General features: G+C 37.9%; 2 protein-coding genes across 2 annotated transcripts in view; both read right to left on the bottom strand.

Moving 5' to 3' along the window:
* The window catches only part of LOC134789977 (guanine nucleotide exchange factor DBS-like), a 144,773-nt gene that overhangs the window by 119,076 nt on the left and 2,986 nt on the right, over window positions 1-22,711 (bottom strand). The gene's annotated exons all lie outside the window — the stretch shown is intronic.
* LOC134790173 (uncharacterized) lies at window positions 14,477-18,985 on the bottom strand. Its single transcript, XM_063760987.1, has 4 exons — window positions 18,786-18,985; window positions 18,224-18,505; window positions 17,913-18,140; window positions 14,477-16,794 (listed from the first exon to the last, which is right to left on the bottom strand). Exons 2-4 carry the CDS (start codon window positions 18,482-18,484, stop codon window positions 15,598-15,600), a joined length of 1,686 nt encoding a protein of 561 aa, XP_063617057.1. The 5' UTR covers window positions 18,485-18,505; window positions 18,786-18,985; the 3' UTR covers window positions 14,477-15,597.

The following is a 22,711-nucleotide window of genomic DNA, read 5'->3' as shown; positions in this document are numbered from 1 at the left end:
ACTTGGGCGAAAACCCCCATATAGCAAATTTCATCGAAATCGTTAAAGCCGTTTCCGAGGTCCCCGAAATATATCTACATATAAATATATAAATAAATACATATACAAGAATTGCTCGTTTAAAGGTATAAGATATGAATAATGAAATAGCAATCTTTATTTTCGGAAAAGTAGTGGATTGTCGAGAAAACACATCGTAAAAGAAGTTGTCATTTTAAATATATAAAACGGGTCAATAACGTATTTTTAAGTCGAAGACTGCTCGACAAGTTTCGTTCTATACCGAGGAGCTTCAACGGGAGCACGCGTTGGTGGAGCGATATATTTAATAGTATGTCTGTGTCTCACGAAAGTTTTGTTATTAGTTAATGTGTCATTTTGTTCGGCGAAGTCTTACAGCGGTTTTTCACGTCTTTATTATTTAATATGTACCCAAGCGGTCTCGCGAAGTTAGTGTCGCTCATGGAACCTCATTCCCGCTCCAATTTGCTCCATTCAGGTGCCATCCAAGAACTAAAGTGCGATTTACCAGCAAGTAATTACAAGTCGCGTCTAAGTGGATCTGGAGGCCAATTCAATTTTACATTTTGACATTTTTGACATCAAACTGGGATCTAAATTATGTAATTTTGTTATCATTTTCTCGTTCGTTTCGCTCGCGCCAATACATGTAGGCTCGGACAAAAATGAGCGAAATGCACGCGTGAATGATAACTCTCTTCTTCTAAGTCGGTCCCTCACTGCTGAGGATCGTGACTCCGCATACTAATTTTCCTTATGGTAGCTCTCCATTTCTTCCTGTCGGTTGCTTTGTGGAAAGCGTTGCTTAGTGTGATGTCCATCTGGGCGAATATTTGGTCTCACTATCTCGTTGGACTTGTGGTCCATTATTAGCTAGAGGGCCTAGCCTAGGCCGTCTGCCGTCCACCTTTCCCATCAAGGTCTCTCCAAGTTGTCAGGGTCTCTGCGAGCTATGTGACCGAAGTATCTCAGTACTCGTTGAAGAGATAGTCTGGGTTCCTTTTCCAATTTGAGCTATGCTAATATTATTAGTGCAGCGTGCCGTCCAGGAATGATACCTAACTAAATTACATCATTTTTTATATCACAATGTTAATTTGAATTGGCCTCCTGCTTAAATGAGAACGAATCTCGAGTCTAAGTTATATTCTATGTAATGATAGTGTGGGAATTGAATTACAATAACGTTACATAAAATTATAAACGTTAGTAATAATATAAATAGGTAACCAGAGCAATTTAGCACAGAGACATAATTTAGCATACCATTATTTAGCAATATTAAGTGCACGAAAGTAAGTTTGATTGAAGTTACCAGAGAAGAAATTGTATTTTAACACAGACAGAACGGCCCATTTATTTTTTAGTCGCAAAGAAAGAGAGTCAGACATTTTAAAACGTCTTGTGTTATGTCACCGTACTAAACCGCCCCGTTAGAGTTTGGGGTTCTATTAAAAATCCACGCTGTATTTTTCTACGTTAATTTTCAACGACAAAGAGAGCATTTCTGATCTAGCGTAGTGAAAACGAAGTTAAAAAATTAAAAGCATTGCAACTAAAACTACGTTTACAATTTCCCTACAAAAACGCATTACCAAAACAAGTTAGGATGAACGTTTGCCACACAAGTTTGTTTAGGAATGTTATAATGTTTTTCGTGTTGGAGCGTGCGGGTATTTTTAGGAGCGGCTGCGCTGCACACCTTCGCACTCATTTAGCTCTAGGAAATGGGCTCTGATTGGATTTATACGTCTGAGCTGAGATGTTATCTCGAACCGCTATACCTACATGTTTTCACGACGCTTGCCAGCTACTTCGTCGAAGTAGGACCAGCATAAATGTGACATTCAGACTAATTTACAGGTAAAATAACATTAGGGACGAGCATAATATCAGAACAAGACCGAATTGATCCCATAAGTGTTCCGTGAACAAATTTGTGTACGGAACACTAAACATATAAGAATTATAAGGTAAATAAAATGGCAAGATTTTTTTCATAGCGAATTTCAGTTTCACTATAAAATATTCGTAAACCCATCTAATGACTTCTTGATGGCGGATTTAGGATAAATAGCCCACAGGGTTTGCTGTCACTCAGAAAATAAAACGTTCTTAGTTTTTCTAGCTTTGTGCAGATAAGTAATGCGGTCGAACTCCTACGTGCACGTGGGATCCGTTAGACACGTAGGATATGTGGCGATAGTGCCGTTTTAATAACGACGGATGGTGCATGGTTAGATTATTCGTAATTATACGTACCATACGTCGTACTAATCTAACTTATCGACGGCTCCGAAATATAGGATCACTACCCGCCAGTAGAATAATGACTATATTAATATGAGAAAAAATAAAAATCAACATAGGTTGATGTCGGTACATAAACCTAACCTACCTAACTTATCTTTTAAAAAACAATGAACACCTTAAGCTACCATGAGCTACTTTGCCTGCCTTGTAAAACTGATTCTTCATCACCCACACAGCTACAACTAATACCTAGATAGGTAGAAGATAAGCCTCATAAGCTGAAACTAATGTTAAAAAAGTACTGCATGAACTGATAAAGTAGTTAAGTCAAAAGTAAATATAAAATAGATACACATTATGTTATATAAATTAGATTAAAATATAGTAATAATAACGTCAATGATGTAACTAAAAGAAAACCTCTCACTTAGCTAATAATCTATTATAGTGTAGATTAGGTTAAGTACATAAAAAAAATATTGTAAAATTTATTTATAATAAACAGTTTAAATTTTTTTTTTTTTTTTAGGTCTCCTTTCTCCCGAGTTGTCAATATTACGGTAACAAGGGCTGGAAATTAACACAGACTATAAACAGGGTACCTATACGTGCCTTTCCATGCGAGTGCGTCACCTGTTTAGTTCAGACAGCCATAATATTCATTGTGACTATGATAACGAAGTACTGCCCATTGTTGTACGGTGAATTGGAGTTTACCATCTAATAAGTACGCATTGGCTCTGCCCTATTGTGTTCAACGTCTCGTAAAGGTCTGGGTAACTTTATCCAATATAACAAATTGAATCAAAGAGACATCCTGTTATATCATTTATCCACATAAAATACGTAATTTGCTTTAAGTTTAATCGAATAAAAGATTGCTTACCAAGGAATTGCGACCAGGACGTATAATTACGCCAATAATCTAGGGAGAGGAGGTAATTAACTATAGGCTACTTTTTTTACTGCTGCTGTTATAGTTACAGCCGATACACGCATTCTCGAGAAGAGCGAGACACATACACCTACATACTGTTTCATTCCGACATAACAAAACGATACAAATCGGAAATGTCACAATAACAAATTATTCGGATAGAATTCGAACAGGCACCCTGAAAAATACGCGTCGTCTTTTATCTAGGTCGAATTCTACCATCCTACTGGCCACAATCCACAATCAGTCCAGCAGAGAAATTAAAATGAAACGCAAACAGAAGTTTGAAAATCGGAAATGGGGGACAGGACAATGCGAAACCGAACAAAGGAGTAGGACGGACAGTGCGCGCATAGCAATCAGGAGTCATTGCCAATGTGAGGACAGTCACCCTGCGGTACTGCTATAGATATCCTTTAGAGTGTAAAGCTATTCCTTTACGGGCTCCTGTGGCGCCCTGTGGGGCGTTGGAGGAATTAATAGCCTACACATAAGTATAACTTATAGATATAGGTAATATTAAGGAAGACTGTTAGGTTACATCGAACTTTCGTCATGGACTAGTGGAGATGCCATCAGTCCCGCAGCTCTACTCTACATTGTAGGATAGGTAGAAATAAGATTTGCAATTTGAATGTGGTGTTGTACACGTAATATGTGTTCCAAGTAATCAGGAATCATTGCTAGTCTAACACAGAACATCATCCTCGCGAAATTTTTTTACAGGAGATTAAGGGGGCTAGCCAAGATAATACACCAACGAAAAGAAAAAAATTAAGTATCGGAATGGCGGATGCTATGAAAATTCACGTGACTATTTCCATTAAGGTATGGAATTTCATTACATGAGTCAAAATGCGAGCTTTTGGAGCACTCGATTGCCTCAAGGCATTCGGGGATATGGAGTATAAATTATCTGCATAATCCTATCCTAAAAGTTAATTATGTAGTTTCTATGAATATTAATGTTCTTGGTTTGGTTAAATTTGTTATTTATACCAACATACGCAATACGTCCTATTGTTAAGCTCCGTGTGAAAACGAATCCCAGTCTTAGTTTTTGTCGGTTGATAATAAGCTGACTAATACCAAGCCTTTAGTAAAATTTGTAGTAAGAATTAAAACTTGAACTATTTAGACAGTCCTGTAACTATTTAAAGCAGTTTTACTGGAGTTCTACTGGAGAACCATTTACTCTACCCTTATGGTTAATAAGTGCTGTGCCCTATATAACTTCCCTCTAGCAATTATTAAGTTGGGAATTAGATAGATCATTACTATCATTATTAAAGAATACACTCGAGTTCAAAGGAGCGTGTGTCAAAGCCAAAGACTACAGGAGGCTTGTGACGATACTCGATAGAGCACGGGGCGTTAAGTATAGATAATGACGGATCCTATAGGTACCTATTTGCAGATTTGATTCATTCATTCATTCATTTGGTGTGTGGTCAATGGTCATTCAATGACATTAAACGGCGATGCACGTACTATTTGAATGTCATAGCCAGTCATAGCATTGTCCGCGGCGAGTGTCCACTCCTTAGAGGATATAACCAAACGGAGACGCCATGTCTGTAATTTTCGGTACAAAATAGTGTGCCGATTTTTGCGGGGGAGGGGCACGTCAAATATATACGTAACGTAAAAATAGCCATGTCAGATAAACGTCAGTCCATACAATGTGTATGACCATTGGCCGCCTATTTTCGACGGAGGGGATCGCCTGCTAATGGCTACTCCGTTTGGTTATATCCTCTAAGGAGTCTAAGGTCTACTCAGAAGTAATTTACAAAACCTCCCAAGATGATAAATCGTACACTGACAAACGCCAAACGAAAAGAAAATATATATATCGGGATGACAGATGCTACGAAAAGTCACGTGGCTATTTCCATACATTATTTAAGTTTCGATTGGCGGTTTCTAATTAACGATTGTCAACTTGGCTAGGCCCCCTGTATCTATGGCTATATGCGAAGTTCGTGGTGGGAGAACCGAAAGCAACAATCTTCACGATGTGGCAAAAATGTGATTTTGATGATAAAGTGTGCACAGATTTTTATACAATTGGCATACGTCAGCAGCTATTGAGGCGGACATTGATAACGGTGACCTGATCATTTGATCAAGCAGCAGCAAGCAGATTTGTTGCCGGTCCCATATTGGGATACCCTCCTCCAATTGAGTGTGGACTTAACCCCTTACTGCATATAATAAAAAATATTTGTTGAAATTTGAACTTTAATAGCTGTCAATAGAGTTAAATATTTATCCGCCATATATGGCTTCATATGCGGTAAGGGGTTAAATCTTTTAGATTATATAAAAATAATCATAGAGACACTAGGTAAAGCGTACACCCTATTTCAGAAAGAGGCATTTTCTATACAAGTTTTCCATTAGTTAGGTAAATACGTGACTAATTAAATAATTATAACTTGCGATATCATACAAAGCGTTGCATACGTGGTACATTGCGCCTTTGAATGCGAAATAAACACCTATTCATCCATTGCATGCCCCGCCAATGCAAATAACTAGTTGGCTGAAGTAAGTAAAGTACTTACTGCTCCACCACACATAGCCTCCGTATGTAACGTTCGAAAATTCATTGCTCTAGTTTCACTCGAAATACGATTTTGATCCCGAAACCGAAACTGCTGCGCTCGGACTACCGAAAATACAATGTTGTATGTTTCGGCGCGGCCGAACCGTTCGCCAGTTTTTTTGGCTGAAACATGATTTTTATGCCGAACCCGAAACTTAATTCGGACACTAAAAACACATATAGGTACCTACTTACATAGATCTATAGGTAAATAAGTTTACTGCTTTCCTTAATCTGTCATAATAAAAGAGCCAGGATAACTACATATAAACTGTCATAATAAACTACAATAAGAAAAAGTTTGATTGAAAGCATTAATACTAATCAACGTTTATCGCTCGAAAAGTGTTGGCTGGAATTGCAGTGCACTTACCTTACAAAACCCGTAGTACCTACATACGAGTAAAAAGGGAGTAAGGGAAGTATTGTTTGATGTGTTTGTTTGGAGTATTGTGTCATGAAATGTTTGTTAATACGGCCAGCATGGTGATAACAGATTTCCTAAAATGCCGCGTTTACATATGCGACGAGTCATGATGCAAATAGCAAAACGTGAATAGGTCAGTATGTGGACGCAGGAAAATCGGACACAGTTTGGGATTTAAAATCAAACGTACAAATCTATGTCAGGGACTATTTTCGACCCCAATAACCAAAAAATAATCATAATCAAATTATTAGGTTCGTTAACAAGGTCAAATAAATAGCCCAATGCGCTGAATTGTCTCATCCTCGCAATCTACAATGAAGACAAATTGCAGAAATCATTTATATAGTTCATGAAAGTGGGTTAATTCAATAACTTTCCTACTTGCATAATACTTCAGGGCAAAGTTCCTTATGTTAAAATAAGATATCTATGTGAATAAACTATTTTCTAGAATGTAAAAGACCTCACCGATGGCAGCGACTCGTCTCTCGCTTTTAGTCGAGCACTTCCAAAACTTCATATCGGAAATCACGGTCAGGCGGCGAGATGGCACAACCGGCGCCCGCTAAGGCAACTCGCCATCGTCGAACTGTCCGATTGAGGCCGAAACAATGACTTTTGTTTACAAACGTCTGGCGGGCGATTATTAAGACGAAACGGGAGCTGAGCTAAAAGTCAATTTTGAGATTTCAAGCTGAATATACCCGTCGCTCTGACGGGGCGTGAGAGACTGTATTTGTGTGTGTAATGCACGCACACAGATGCGTACGCTTGCACCCGCGCGCGCCTCATTGCCGACAATTTGCAATGTTATTTTTCGTGCGTTACTGCCACGAGGCGTTCACTTATTACTTACTGTGTTGCGATTGAATTTTTTGACCCGGCTTACGTTTACGGAACTCGATAATCTTTCTACTACTGTGACTTGGCTTTGTTTACTTGACTTTGCTGATCAGCTTATTGTTTTGGACTCCGTGAGTTGTGGTTACCTATTGGACCGCACGCAATTCATCTACCTTTATTCAAGTAATTAAGCGTAATTAGCCGAAACCTTTATAAGAGTGTAATTCATAAGAAGTACATAAGATATAATTTATGTACTGGTTTGCTGTTAGCTTTTAATTGTATCACTTTACATATATGTTACTCAAATAACTAACACGGTTACACTGTTGTAAGAACATTATTTTTCAGGTAGGCCTTATTATACCTACTATAGGCCTTATTACCTCCTAGTACCTTAGTAGTAGTAGTACTACTACGGAAATTGATTCAAAGACTCAAGACTGACTTAAGTGGCAGTAGGGTGTAGGGTTTTTTCTAGGCTTAATGAGTTCGCTGAAGCTTATTTTTTATACTTAGCGCACAGAACCACTAGTTTAACAGTATCAGCTCTAACCACATGTCACCATTTTGTCCTTTACGTAACAAACTCAGGGGCCCAGAATATCCGATGTACCTATCAAATCAAGGTTCTGTACCAAATAAGGCCCGGTTATTATAGTTCGTTATTTTTTAGCATTAGAAAGAAGGTAAACAATCATGACGTGTCTTTTTATTAATAATTATTGAAAAACGCTTTCAAAAATTAGTTTATATTACTTATGAAAGCAAAAGAATATAAAAAAGTATATGATTAATACATACATACATACATACATACAATCACGCCTATTTCCCGGAGGGGTAGCCAGAGACCACGGATTTCCACTTGCTACGATCCTGACATACCACTTTCGCTTCCTTCACATTCATAACATTCCTCATACACGCTCGCCGGTTTAGGGTGCTCTTGCTCATTAATATGATTAATATGATTTATAATTCTAACATATTTGCTATGACTTATTTTTCAATGGTAATTTTTAATAAGACATGTCAAAATCTGTTACCTTAATGCAAAAAAAACGAACTTTAAGCGTGCTAACTTTCAAAATTTCATTTTTTATAAGATAGTATAAGTAGATGGGCAAAAATTTTGCGTCCATGTCCACCAGTGAGTAAGTGATTGAGATACCTAAACATTTAACTTTATAATGTAAAATGATATAATTTACTAACCTACTCGTTTAATTTCAGGTAGGTTGAATAAGGAACCAAGTAACCATGGGGAGGAGCAGTATTTACTAACATTTTCTTTTTGGGTCTTCAGAGTGTATCGTTTCCTTTTTTTTGCACATATTACACTTAAATATATATTCTCTGTGTAAACCCTTACGTCTTTCAATGACAAAGGCAAGATCAGCAAATGTACAATTTGTATGATCGTGCCTGATATTTGAGATCACAGAAAATAAATATTTTAAATCCACTATTCTGCGACCTTCTAAAATTTTGTTTTATCATGATTCATGATCAAAAAGCTCGGATTCAATAGTCATATCAAACGTCGATTATGCAGTTGATGATGAGCTTGCATTTTCTACCATTGGTGCTGCAAATGCATCAACCGGTGGCGATAAACTTTGCCCTCTTGTAAAACAAATTACTATTGTGATTGTGTCCAGCAAAAGGCCAAAATTCGGTTTATTTTCCTGTTTAAAATATTACTAATTTATTCATATTTCAGATTAGGTACATAGGTAACTGTCTGAATGTTACAATGCCAGCTGGCAAATTCTATCACATTTGTTTGTTTGGTAGTCATGGTAACATTCACTTACATTGATATCCTTATTAAGATCTGTATCTTATTATCCAGACCTTAAAATATTGCCACCGTTGCCCTTTAAAAAAATACTGTTTAAATAATTGGCTACTCAAACAATGCTTCTATAGTATAAATAATGACTACACAAAAATGGGTAGTATTGTATATAATGCACGAAATAAGGCCCGATTCTTAAGCGGGTTTAAATTTTGAGGCCATGTCCGCTAATACTATAGACAAAATATCAAGTTTAATAAACACAAAAAAAACATTGATGGGCCTTATTTTATAATTTAGGCCTTACTTTGTAATTTAAAGTAGAGTTAGGCCAAGAAAAATCTATAGCGATTTTGATAGAACACGCAGTGCAAGTATTATTTCAAACGTCGCTTCTATGAAATTATGACATATAAATAACACTTGCACTGCGTGTGCTATCAAAATTGCTGTAGACTTTTCTTGGTCTGACTCTAAAATATTCTTTATTACACCACAAACATAAAAACAAATTTAAAAAAAACCGGCGAAGTGCAAGTCGGACTCGCACACGAAGGGTTCCGTACCATTATTTATAAAAACGGTCACCCATCCAAGTACTGACCCCGCCCGACGTTGCTTAACTTCGGTCAAAAATCACGTTTGTTGTATGGGAGGCCCCACTAAAATTTTTATTTTATCCTGTTTTTAGTATTTGTTGTTATAGCGGCAACAGAAATAAATCATCTGTGAAAATTTCAACTGTCTAGCTATCACGGTTCGTGAGATACAGAGATACAGACGGACGGACGGACAGCGGAATCTTAGTAATAGGGTCCCGTGTTTTACCCTTTGGGTACGGAACCCTAAAACCGATTTACAATGTAGATAAAGGTAGCAACAGGCGGTCTTATCGCTGTTAGTTCTTATTCTTCGTTTGTTTAGCATTAGAGTGAAGGTGACGTGTCTTTTTTAAGCATGCAATCGTATAATTATTTAGCTTTTTTTGTAATAGTTATGTACTTAGTGGTTAATATTAGTATTTACTAATTTTTTTTTCAATAATGCTTAAAAACGAAGTATAGACATGACAACCAAATATTAACGCCATTGTAGGGCAGGATATACAGAACATGAATCATTAGTACTGTCACGCTCCGTGATTGTTGAGCTATTTAGGGTTCTAGCTAAATTGGACATTCCATAGAGCACGAGTAAGTATGGAACAACCAATTCAGCTAGGACCCTAAATTGCTCGACAATTACGAAGCGTGCCTGTAGGTACCTAAAAATTTTGTTAACCCATTTTAACCATGCAATAAAATATTTTTGATTTTGATTTCTAATTTGAAATATTAGAATCAAAAAGTTCATAATAGATTGTATATCATAACTACAAAAATGTGTTCCCTACTCTCAACCCAAAACCCTTTCTATCTTAGGATCTAGATATTTTCACACAAGACGGTTTATCGATAACATTACATCACTAGATTATCGACATTAAATGTCGACTATTGCCCATCACTTTTCTGGCTGTGTACGTATTTAGAAACTTGACTCCGCCCCTAAAATTAGTGCGATAGGGACAACTGCAGCTGAGGCGAAAAATCCTGCGTAAAAATGACAAAAATCGAGGTTTCGTAGTCCTCTTTTTCCTCCCCCAAAACTTAACCAATCGTAACCAAATTTGGAAATCTAAATGATTATGAAATTATCTGTGTCGGACCGTTTTGCTTTTTTGGCTAATTGATATCAGTTTTGAATACCACGCCTCTCATTGCGGCATAGTCTATTAGGCCATTTTGGCCGTTTTTGAAGGGCTCTAGCGCCTTAAAAAACAAAAATATCAAAAAAAGCAAAACGGTCCGACACAGATATTGACAATATTAATCTGTGTTGAAAAAATCATTGCTCTAGCTTCAAAAACCACGGAGGAAAACGAGGACTACGTTTGTATGGAGGAATGACCACTCCTGTTGGCTCTTAAATTGTCGAGACCAATGAGTCGCGCGAGTGCGACGAACGGACACCCCCGACTCAATCTCCGGTTGCACTGCGCTCGCGAATTGCAGGAAGGCGTGGGACCCTCGACCCTTGGTCTTTTAGCCCTCATTGAAATTGACAGAACGCTAAAAAGGCAGCACACGCAAACTAATTGCGAAATAATGTTGTTTGCAACGACCTGAGATATCACGATTTGCAAAAAAACGTGCAATGGTAAAACGTAGGTATGTACCCTCAGTCGACGAAAGATATGTTTAAATTTTTTAACCTATTGCAGTACTAAGGTGACGGCGACTGTACCTAATTCAAAGATAAAAACAAGTAAATACAATAAGTTTTTGGTCCAAGCTTTTATCGCTGACTGAACCTACTTTTCTTTCCACAGGCAACTATACATAATACTCATTGAGACAATTCTAAAAACCCCTAACACAATTTTAGGTTGCGTTGTTTCATCACAGAGTTCCTACTACAGACGTGCAAGTTGCGGAAAGTTTCCATAAAATTCTCGGAAATTTCATGAAACTTTCACTAGGAAATAGGGGAAATTTAAATTTAAAATTGGAAAGTTTCAATTCTCATACAAAAATGTAAGAAATTTTCCGAATTTATCCTACGTTAAATTTCCGAAACATTTCGCAATTTTGGAAAGTTTCCTTGGGCACATGAGGCACATGGCACATCAGTAGTTCCTACCAACCTCCTGTCTCCATCATCAGATCAGCTCGATGGTACCATAATATTGCATTGTCAGATTGTCACCCGACTTACATATGTATGTAAATTTTCAGCTTTAAATTACTTCACCTCAGCATCACCTTTAAAGTGAGTCAAAATTAGCTCGCAAGATTTGACCCACACTGAATATTAAACTAACATACTCAATAACTCAGGTCCAGTTAAATAAAAGCTTGTAAAAAGAGGACACAACCACAAGGTTATGGTTGTACGAATAGTATTTAAACGCTCTATAATGTGGACTTTTACCCCCTTATTCATAAAACTTTACGGGACTGATTTAGTTAAATTATGTTTTATCACTTTCTTACAAATACATAAGTCAAAATTTTATGTAGGTACTTGTGCCATACGACTAAATAAATAAAATAAATAAGTCAAAATGACAGATAAGGACAAATGGTAAGGGGTTAATCTTTATCAGCTGCACCAAAAGCTGACGACCGGTCTGGCCTAGTGGGTAGTGACCCTGCCTATGAAGCCGATGGTCCCGGGTTCGAATCCCGGTAAGGGCATTTATTTGTATGATGATACAGATATTTGTTCCTGAGTCATGGTTGTTTTCTATGTATTTAAGTATTTATACAATATTATATATATCGTTGTCTGAGTACCCACAACACAAGCCTTCTTGAGCTTACCGTGGGGCTTAGTCAATTTGTGTAAGAATGTCACTATAAAAAAAAAAAAAAAAAAAAAAAAAAAAAAAAAAAAAAAAAAAGTGTACGGGTCATTCCTATTCCTATGAAAAATGTTATACAAACTCGATCAAGATTTACTACACGTAATAGCACCATCATCTGTTGTATATTTTTTTTTTGTAATTATTAAAATAAACAAAGTTTGCATGCATTAAGTCTAGAGTAATCAGAGAGTAATTAAGAAAATTCTTGATATCGCGATTCAGGATTTTCACTATACAATACAGTGCCATCTAACGTGGGATTGGTAAACTGAACAATGTTTGTATTAGATGGGGTCGTGCCATTATCCCAGGAAAAATCTTAATAGCGCGATTCATGGTTTTCACTACACGGTACAGCGCCATCTAACGTTGAATTCATAAACTAAACAAATTTTGTACAAGTTGGGGTCATTATCCCAGGAAAAATCTTAATAGCGCGATTCAGGATTTTCGCTACACGATACAGCGCCATCTAACTTGAATTCATAAACTAAACAAATTTTGTACGAGTTGGGGTCATTATCCCAGGAAAAATCTTAATAGCGCGATTCAGGATTTTCACTACACGATACAGCGCCATCTAACGTTGAATTCGTAAACTAAACAAATTTTGTACAAGTTGGAGTCATTATCCCAGGAAAAATCTTAATAGCGCGATTCAGGATTTTCACTACACGGAACAGCGCCATCCTGCGTGAGATTTGTAAACTGGGATCATTATCCCAAGATCTATTCTTTTTGTCCCAAGTAATAGCGCGAGTAAGGATTTTTACTACATGAATCAGCGCAATCTAGCTTTTAATAGTTTCAAGGTTGTTGAGTAAATGCCCTGCAGCCCTGTTAAAATAACTTCGTAATATCAGTTTAGGCAATGGAGCAGGTATTGTTTCAAAAATAAAAAGAAGCAAATGTAGAGTATAAAAGTTTAATTTCTATCACATCATGATGTCTCCCTACAATTTTGACATTGATGCCGAACTTTATGCTAAGTGAATTACGATGATTCGAAGACGACCCAGGTGGACCGACTATCAATCACTCACACAATGTCGGTAGGTACTTGAAAAATGATTATGTAGTTACATGAATCTGCTTCGAATCCCACACATTTATTGCTCTATAAAAATACATGGATAAGCATATTTTCTAGGCACAATTCTGTACTGTCTATAGTAAAATTGATAATGATTACACGCTTCTATTCTGTTACATATACTAAGTCTATCTTAACGTAGTTTGAAAGAAATATGAGATTTTCAAGAGAACCAGAGTTAAGAACTATTGCGTCAGTACATTTTTTTAAACCTGTTAAAAGAGACAAGAACGATACATCACTAATATAATAATGAACAAAAAAACATAATTTTAAGGGAAATAAATGTATCATATACATATTATTGTTTTAAGTAATGGAATCAAAGATAAAATAAACGTTTAAAATCAGTACTCTTACGTCCTAAAAGTGCTCCCAGTTTTCGACATTATAGACAGATGTGAAAGATCAAGATAATGCATGTGATGATTATAACATCCACAACTAAAATATTGGTTTTGCAGTCAGCAGCAATAGTTGGTAAGCGGGCGAGGTGTTCAAAATGATCTTGACGCGACTTTAAGAGAATAAGAGCGCGTCAAGGTAATTTTGAACAACTCGCCCGCTTAGCAACTATTGCTGCTGACTGTGCCTATACTAAAATAATTTATTTCTTATAGCGCAATCAATGGAGATACAGCCAAAACCCATTAACTGGCTAAAAACTAAACTAAGGAATTCATAAGCGCCATTATATGGAAGTCTTTTATTTGTAGCTGACAGCTGCCAGCTTTTCTTGTACTTTCAAGTGTAAAAATGATAATAATCTCGGGCAATATTACATCTCTTTGCCGCTTACCAACAAGGGCTATTTTTAGTAGAATTTTTATACAAGTAACACCTTGTTGACAGCTGACCAAGAAGTATCTTTTGCATAAAAACAACAAACATGCCTGGGTGCATTAAACTTTCTCCATGATATTGTCCTGTACGGTTACCATCAGTTTGTCACTGACATAAACGCCGTCGAGAACGTAATTTACTTTCTATACATCCCGTTTGCACTAATATGCGAGTGCGAGCGAGATGTATAGAAAGTAAATTACGTTCTCGACGGCGTTTATGTCAGTGACAAACTGATGGTAACCGTACTGTTGACTGAGTGAACCTTATTAGGTTAAGTATAAGGATGTTTAGGAACATTTCGTGTTATTTTTACACTTGATTGTAGTCGCCATCAGATATATACCAGTATGCATACCACAAGAGTGCGACAGTATCTCGCCCACGAGATAGACTACCCGTCTTTTTCTTACTGTATTCATTATTGAGTCTATCTCGCGGGATACTGTCGCGCCGGTCCTGTGCGAAGCCTACAAAGTGAACTAGGTGCTCACAAATATCTCACTCGCTTAATTTACTAGTGTATTTTTTAGATATTTTTGAGCATTGAGTAATATTACAATGTTTTTGATGGCGACTGTACCTAGGCTAGGCGATTAAAATAAATAGTCATCACAATTTAGTTCAAATGGGACCAATTCATACCCTGACATGACAAAAACTATGTTACAGAGGCTCATTGGAGGCATAACATGTATTACCTACATAGATGATCACTTGATCAGAAACAGAGAACGAAAAGTGATTGACTATGGAATCATCTAAATCTAAATGCTCCAAAAGTACAAATCCATTAAAAATTTAATATTAAATAAAACCGACTCTTTTATCTTTTTCTGAACCAATAAAAAATTAAGTGATATGTACTTCATCAACTTGTATTGCCTACGCCTTAGTATGCATAAATACATCTATGTATTTTGCCTCTTAAATCTGTATTTTGAACGTATAATCACACATCATAGCTATGTCTTAATCCACATCATAAATTTTAAAGGCACTGCTTTTCAAAGTGAATTTAATATTGATTGACAACACCACCTGAACGATTAGATAGTCTAAAAATAAAATAATCATGATCCATTTACATCTAAACACACGCGGAAAATATAAAACTACACTCGGTACATTCGCAATCTAACCAGCAAGACCTACATAAACCGTCGATTCAGTAAAACAACGCTATCAATTTTAAAACCATTTAAAAATAAACTACATAGCTACTGCTAATTTACTGGTGTAAATATGATTAAATTTATCCTTACAGATAGTCGTTATATGTCAGTTTATCAATACTGAATAGGCGTAACCTAGGTATTCTCGCTAACTTGCCGCGCGACGGTGACAGCGCCGTCAATGCCTGTACCAGGCGCCCTGCACGCGCGTTTGGAAGTGCGACACCGGCGTCACGATGTACGCCTGCTGCTGCTGCTGCACCACGGCCAGCGGGATCACCTGCTGCGCCATCTCCACCGGCTGCGGCGGCTCGTCCGACACGCCCAGCGGCTGCATGTGCTGCGACACCTGCTGCACGCTGCCCACCTGCTGCGTCAGGACCTGCTGGTGCTGCGACACCTGTGGCACCAGCATCTGCTGCTGCATGGACTGCTGGCCGGGCTGCTGTTGGTGGATCACGACGTGCGGCTGGCTCGACATCTGCTGGTGCTGCACTTGCACCTGCTGCACTTGCTGTTGCTGCTGCTGTTGTTGTTGTTGTTGCACCTGCTGTTGTTGCTGCTGTTGCTGCTGCTGCACGTGCTGCTCCCGGTCGTGATCTTCCTTCTTCTTAGCCTCCATAGCTGCCTTCTTATGGTCCTCCTTATTTTTTTCCTGTTGCGACCTGATTGGGTCTTTATTCTTGTCGTACGACATGCATTTCCCACTGCGGAACGGAACCATGTCTTTGGGCATGTCTTGTTTCTTAGTGGCGAACTTGACGTGAGGGAATTGGTCCTTCATGAATGCACGGAAAGTGGAATATCCCATCAGTTTTACTCCGGGCTCCAGAATTTCCCCATATTCTTTGTAAGCTTCAAACAAGTGCTTCCGTGAGTCTCCCTGTATAATAATGGTCTTGCTGGCTTTCTTGCCCTGTTCGCCCGAAGGCTGGACGTCTTTAGGCGAGCTAGCGTGCTGTTTCAGGTACTCCTTTAAGAAATTAGTTGCATGTTTGTATATGTCTAAGGTGAACGTGTTGTAGGGCTTCTTGCCAACGTTGCCGTGTATCCGAGGCGCGACGCCGTGCGTCATGACGTGCTGCCTGATGCGTTTGAGCTGATAATGTGTTACATTTTCTAGATACAGAAAAGCCTCCAAACAGACCTTTCTTCCTTGGTATACGTAGCAGGCCCTCAGTCTCCTCCTGACCTTGTGGCGCGACGTTTCGGCCGGGTTAGCCAAGCTGGCCATAGTGATGCCCATTAGATACATGTCATGTTCACTTTTGGTCAGTTCAGCAATGTTGAGACGGTGGCGGTAGACAGCCTCTGGATTTAGCCCACGGTAGCAGTTATCCTTGCAATCACATCCTCTCCTTAATCTTTCTTTCACCTGAAAATTGACATAATTATGTTATTCAATGGCGAGTTTGTAGATGCAATTATTTCAATAATTATATACATATTATAAAGATCACATATCTGTCAGATCCATGTCAATATCACATAATTTCAACAAAACAAAATGGAATAGGTACTTTGTAACTTTATAAATTGTAATGAATGTATACATTTTTGTGTTAATAATTAATTACAATGTTGTATTGTCAAACATTGTAGTGTAAACAAATATTCTTTTACTCATAAATTCCTTTTTTACCTACTATCCCTTAATGTTTATCAGTTTTATCACTCAAATTCAATTGCAGTTGCATAGATGACTTACAAGTTACAAGCTTTGAAAATAACCTCGTGCCGCCCACCATACAAAATTATTGCCAAGGAAGTTAGAATCTTGTTATATTTTCAATTGGGTTCAATTTGATTTGTTCGAAAAATTTACAAGACAAATGAAATGCTACCTACTTTGTTTTTAATTAAGGTTGACATTCCCTCAAAACTGAGTGTACATCCTAAATATCCTAATGTACATTGGGCGGCACAAGGCTAAACAAAGTCTTCATCAAAATCAATTAGGGGTTTCAATTAAGCACACAGCTTACAGTAAATTTACTGTAGTATGTACAACACCCATTACCATGAGAAATTAAATAAAAATCCTGATTCATCACAAGAACACATGACATGCATGTTGCCAAAATCTAAATAGTCTAATGTTCCTCCTCTATTTGTTTAATTTTTATTTGGTTAAAACCCATAATAAAGAGGAGGTTGATTCATTACTCATCATAAGTTTCTTACAAACACATCAAAAAATAAGAATAATATAAAATATATTACGTTCTGTAATAAGTTTGATCTTTTTGATAATAAAAATTATAACATTCTCTTTGCTGATTACTTAGATGACCCATTTCCATTTACAGAAAAGTTAAATGATCTAGTTGCCAACAGTCTAACCTAACCTAAAACTGATTAAGGGCAAAAAAAAATCATAGAAATGGTAGTATTTAGGATTCTAGTCTTTGAAAATATTTTGTTAATGTTTTCTGGTTTTAATTTAACCCTAATATAATAATTTACTAATAACATGTAACTATATCTACTTACTTGTAAAGGATTATCCTCAAGTTTGTTGTCGAGGACCTCTTCATCGCTATCTGTTTCCGCTCCCTTTTTCTTCCGCTTAGCTCCACCTTTTTTCTCCATTTTAGGCTTTGTTTCAACCTCCATGCCATCACCATCAACATTTGAGAACTCAATGCTGTAAGCACCTTGCATTCCTTGCATATTTGCCTCGCCATTCTCCACTTGGATTGTGTGACCTTGCCATAAAACCTGAAATTAGTAATGTAACTGTTAGGATAAGACACTTCAAATAGAGCCTGTTAAAACAGCTGATTGACTAGTTAGGAGTTTACCTGTTCTTGGTGACCATTATAGTTGTGCTGTTGCATGTTCTGAGAGGCTCCCATCTCAAACACAGAGTGTTGACCCATGACAGGCGTGTGCCACTGAGCGCTCTCTCCATACTCCCCTCCGCCATTCTGGTCTTGCGGAATTGCCACGATTATGGCCTCCTTGCTGTCCACACTCCGGCGCTCCACCGACAGGAGCGAGTGCAGAACCTCGCTCGCCTCCTTTTCTGCCGGATTCACCACCTCCATCTTCTCATACGACATGGGTGTGCTGCCCGCTCGACGCTACAATACAACCGATCGTTCACATTAAATCACATGTGCCTACGTATATGTGTATGTACAACCTCGCGACAAACCCGCCCCGATTGCTATGAGAATTCACAACCCCGCTACAAATACGAGAAAACCGCGATAACTTTTCAAATTCATGTAAATAAACACAACAAAAATCGCGCAATTATTAACCTTAATCGCGTTTTTTAAGTTTCATTATCGCATAGCGGATCGAACTCCCGTGGAATATTGGGCCATATAGTCATAGCAGAGGAAGAATAAAACTTACCGTTTTCACGTTATTTCAACGTCTGAGCTGCATAAAAATGTATAGCCACAGTTACTAATCAAACATGGATCGTTTTCCTTTAAACTATTTTCATATTGCAGTCATAATTGAAGAGAAATGCACAAATATTTCACTGAATTCACGGAAGCAATATGGCGAACACTTTCTGTGAATAAAATCGGAGGACGCCGCAGAACACGTCTTTAGTACAGTGCGCCACCACTTGGCAGCGCCACCGTCGTTCGTTTCCGACTTTCCGTATTGACGCTGTCTGACGACTCAAGGCGCCAACATTTAAAACTAGTTGCCTGACTGGAGAAACGCGCGCAAGAATAAAAATTGTAATATTCAATAATAATCAAATAAAACAAAATATAATAAAAACATTGATTGATCTCCAAGTGTCATTGCCCAAATTAAGGTATCGGATTTTTAAGACATTAAATATTCATAATGCAACGTTTTTTAAAAGACTAAGTGTTGCAGGTATAAAGCACCCAAAATTCCTTGGCTCTGTAAACCTACAGAAGAAGTAGACTGTAGTCTATACCTTGTTACAAAAAAAAGTAAAGTTGACATAAACAAAATAAAAAATAAAGTCAAAAATCAGTAAAATGGCGGCAATGGTACGATTTAGTGCGATTGTGATTCCTAGTTTTGATATGATTGAGTAGTAAAATTTGTAAAGACGTTAAGTTGATCGTTGTAAGAACTTTAAGTAACCTTTTTAAATAATATGAAAAAACAGAGTAGTATGAATAGTGTGTTACAGAAATATCCCCCATCAAGCCCAGCTATAACCTGTCGGGATTGTCGGGAAACACGATCTTGCACGGCATGTGAGCACGGGTAAGGCCGATAGTGTAATGACCTATAGATTAAACTACGAAGATTATGATAATGACCAATTCAGCAGTCTTGTCCCTTCCCAAATTTCGCGGTTCTGTAGTGAGTGTGCCCCATACATAGTAGTAGGGTAGGTCCTTTAATTCTTTTATATTACTGTCTTGATCTGTTGTCAAATTACCTACCTACTTACCTAGCTAAAAATATATGAGGAATATGAGGATTATTAAGTTATATGTACCTAAGGCCTATCTTGCCAGAGAAGAGTTGCTTAAAATCCCACAAAAAAACAAATTCTAAATAAAACACGAGAGTGTGACACTGACATCCGACCGGACGGACGTTGAGGAAGGTACGGAATACGGAACCCTAAAATAAACAACGCTTCACTCATTAATGTCTCATTTTCAGAAAGTGTAGGTAGGGAGTGGAGGGACTTAGGGAGTAGGGAGGTAGGTACTTACTCGCATTACGCATGGTGCAACACAAACGATGATTGGAATTGGAACAGACCAACATTTGTGCCGTTCGGTTGCGGGAGAGGGTACCTATAGGTAATTAAGTACCCTTCAACACCGCATTTCCTGCCATAAAGATTAATCTGGTGCCGCGTTTGACAATCACGCGATTAGACGGATTATGAAAGCTAATTTCTAAACAAAGGTCCCAACTTTATAACGACATTTACTTACTCAAGAGTAGAATTTGGTTGTCAGTAGCGGATTTGGGAAGGTTAAAGGGTAACTCATTTATAAGTTTGGGAAGGTTAAAGGGTAGGTAGTTCATTAAGTACGTAGGTATATTGGCCCATTCAATTCTAATTAAAATGTTCAAGTTACTCTGATAAGTGTACCTACCTCGGAAATTCGGGGATCCAAATATGTATTTAGAAAACGGGAGGCATTATTTTTAGTTTTTACGACACAGCTATTTGCTAGACGCCAGCCACATAAGTCTTTTTGAATTAGTACACCTCACCTCACCACACACCTGGAGGCTTAGCCAAGATGACAATCGTCTGCTAAAAACGGAACGAAACGCTTTGTCTCTCTATCACTCTTCCATATAGTGAACCCTAAAAACCGGCCAAGAGCAGGTCGGACCAAGCTCAGTGCAGGGTTCCGTAGTTACCCGTTCGGCACAATAGGCATGCTTAAATGGGGGCTATTAGTTGATATTATTTACTTAACAAGCATGCAGAAGGGAGTAATTTTGAAGCACTTCTAACGTCAAGCACTAACGGTTAGCGAACTAAGACAGACAGGTGGACATGGCGAAATTATAAGGGTTCCTATTTAGTTGACTATAGAACCCTGAACATGCGGCGAAAAATCGAATTAGCAGATCGCAAATATCGCCCACGATCACGATATGACCCTGACGCAACCAGCGAAAAGCGGCAAGGGACCAATGAATAAATTATTCAAATCCCAGGGATCATGTAAAAAAGTGTCTGCTCGCGATAAAAATACAATATCAGAATTTTTACAGAGAGACGCAGAGGAGAATTGTATTCCTTAACTTTAGTTGGAGTAGAGTCGTGTAAGGCTACTTGTAAAACCCTTCGACCGCAGCTAGACCCTTTTAAGGTTTCTCGGTTACAACCGTCCGGAGACTATTAAGTCTGTTACGAGACATAATAAAGCTAAGCTTAAGTACATGGTACGTGGGTAACGAGCGTTACCTGTTAGTTCTAAACCAGCGAGGTCAAAAACACAATTCCATGCGAGGTTTTCTGAAGAATACTATGGTTAATTTTTGGGTGATTCCGATTTTCCAGAGACTTCTCGTACTCGTAACATTACCTATATCACCATAGCCGACACTTTCGGACCTTTCGGTGTACAGAAAACTAATGTATGTAAGCAGGTGATATGAGAGTAAAAATAATATAAAACCAACCAAGAGGGTCTGCACCGATGCGGAACAGATAATAATACCTTAACTGCGTATGAAAGCTTATTTTTACCTCGACATTTTGAATCAGCTTACGTTTTGTAATAAACGGACAAAATGTATATTATATGTATCTTGTAAGTTATAACTGTTACCCTTCAAGTGGCAGGCCGCCGGCTCGTGGTCGATTACTGTAAGTAATTAAATTTAAAATTTTACTAAATAATATAAATTTTAAATTCCAACTACTGAAAAGTGACGAGTGCCACTTGAAGGGATGGAATATTTATTTAAAAAACAGTAAGTATGTAAACTAGTTAGGTACCTACATCATCGTGAAATTAAGCAACATACCTAAACTGATAATAACGGTATCTTAAACTAAGTAATAGGCCCTATTAGGCACTAAGTATAAGATAATCATCAATCATTTCATCTTGGTCACCTTCATTTACTGGTCCTTAAAAGCTTTTTGTTGAGATTTGCACAAGCGCTTTCCTTTTCGTTTGGTCTTTGCAATGGTAGAGTATCAATTTGGGGCATTTTTTACCTGATAGCCACAATTCCCTATATCCTAATATTTATTTCAGTTTCAATCTTGAAAGTTGGATTTGAGAAATAATCTGGCTCTGGCTTGTCTTACATAGTCGTCAGCGTTCTCTATTGAAACCTCTTTAATACTAGCCCTCACCATTGGTGTCAACTAATGGCATAAACAGGAGCAGCGTGTGTTCGATGTACTCTTACAATTCATAGAACGGACAAAAGAGTGTGTTGGCTTCCTGTCTTCGATCCCTCACTCGCCTCCCCAAATATCCGGGCCACCATTATCCCAAGTAAGGCAGACATAAAATAACAAAAGTTTCAAGTAATGACGCTGGCTCAGCAATATTTTGTAAAGGATCTTGGTCTCCAACACCAGATAACGCCACAGTCTTGTGTCAGCCTATTAAAAGGTCGAAATACAGAGCTCTTTCCCACTAACGTCTAGTCTTTTTACGGTTACGGTTTTCTGCAGGATCCAGGATCCAATTTTCTGTAGAAGGTATCCCGCAAGTATGCCGAGTAAACAGAATGCCAGTGTGAACGTTACTACAAGATTAGCACGTATACTCATACGGGACGTACGGGGGGAACGGGATCCTGCAGAAGACCCAGGGGCGTATTTACCATAGGGCCAAGGG

The sequence above is a fragment of the Cydia splendana genome, chromosome 4 (assembly GCF_910591565.1).
Source record: "Cydia splendana chromosome 4, ilCydSple1.2, whole genome shotgun sequence".
Taxonomy (NCBI): Eukaryota; Metazoa; Arthropoda; class Insecta; order Lepidoptera; family Tortricidae; genus Cydia; species Cydia splendana.
This window is presented reverse-complemented; position numbering and strand designations above follow the sequence as displayed.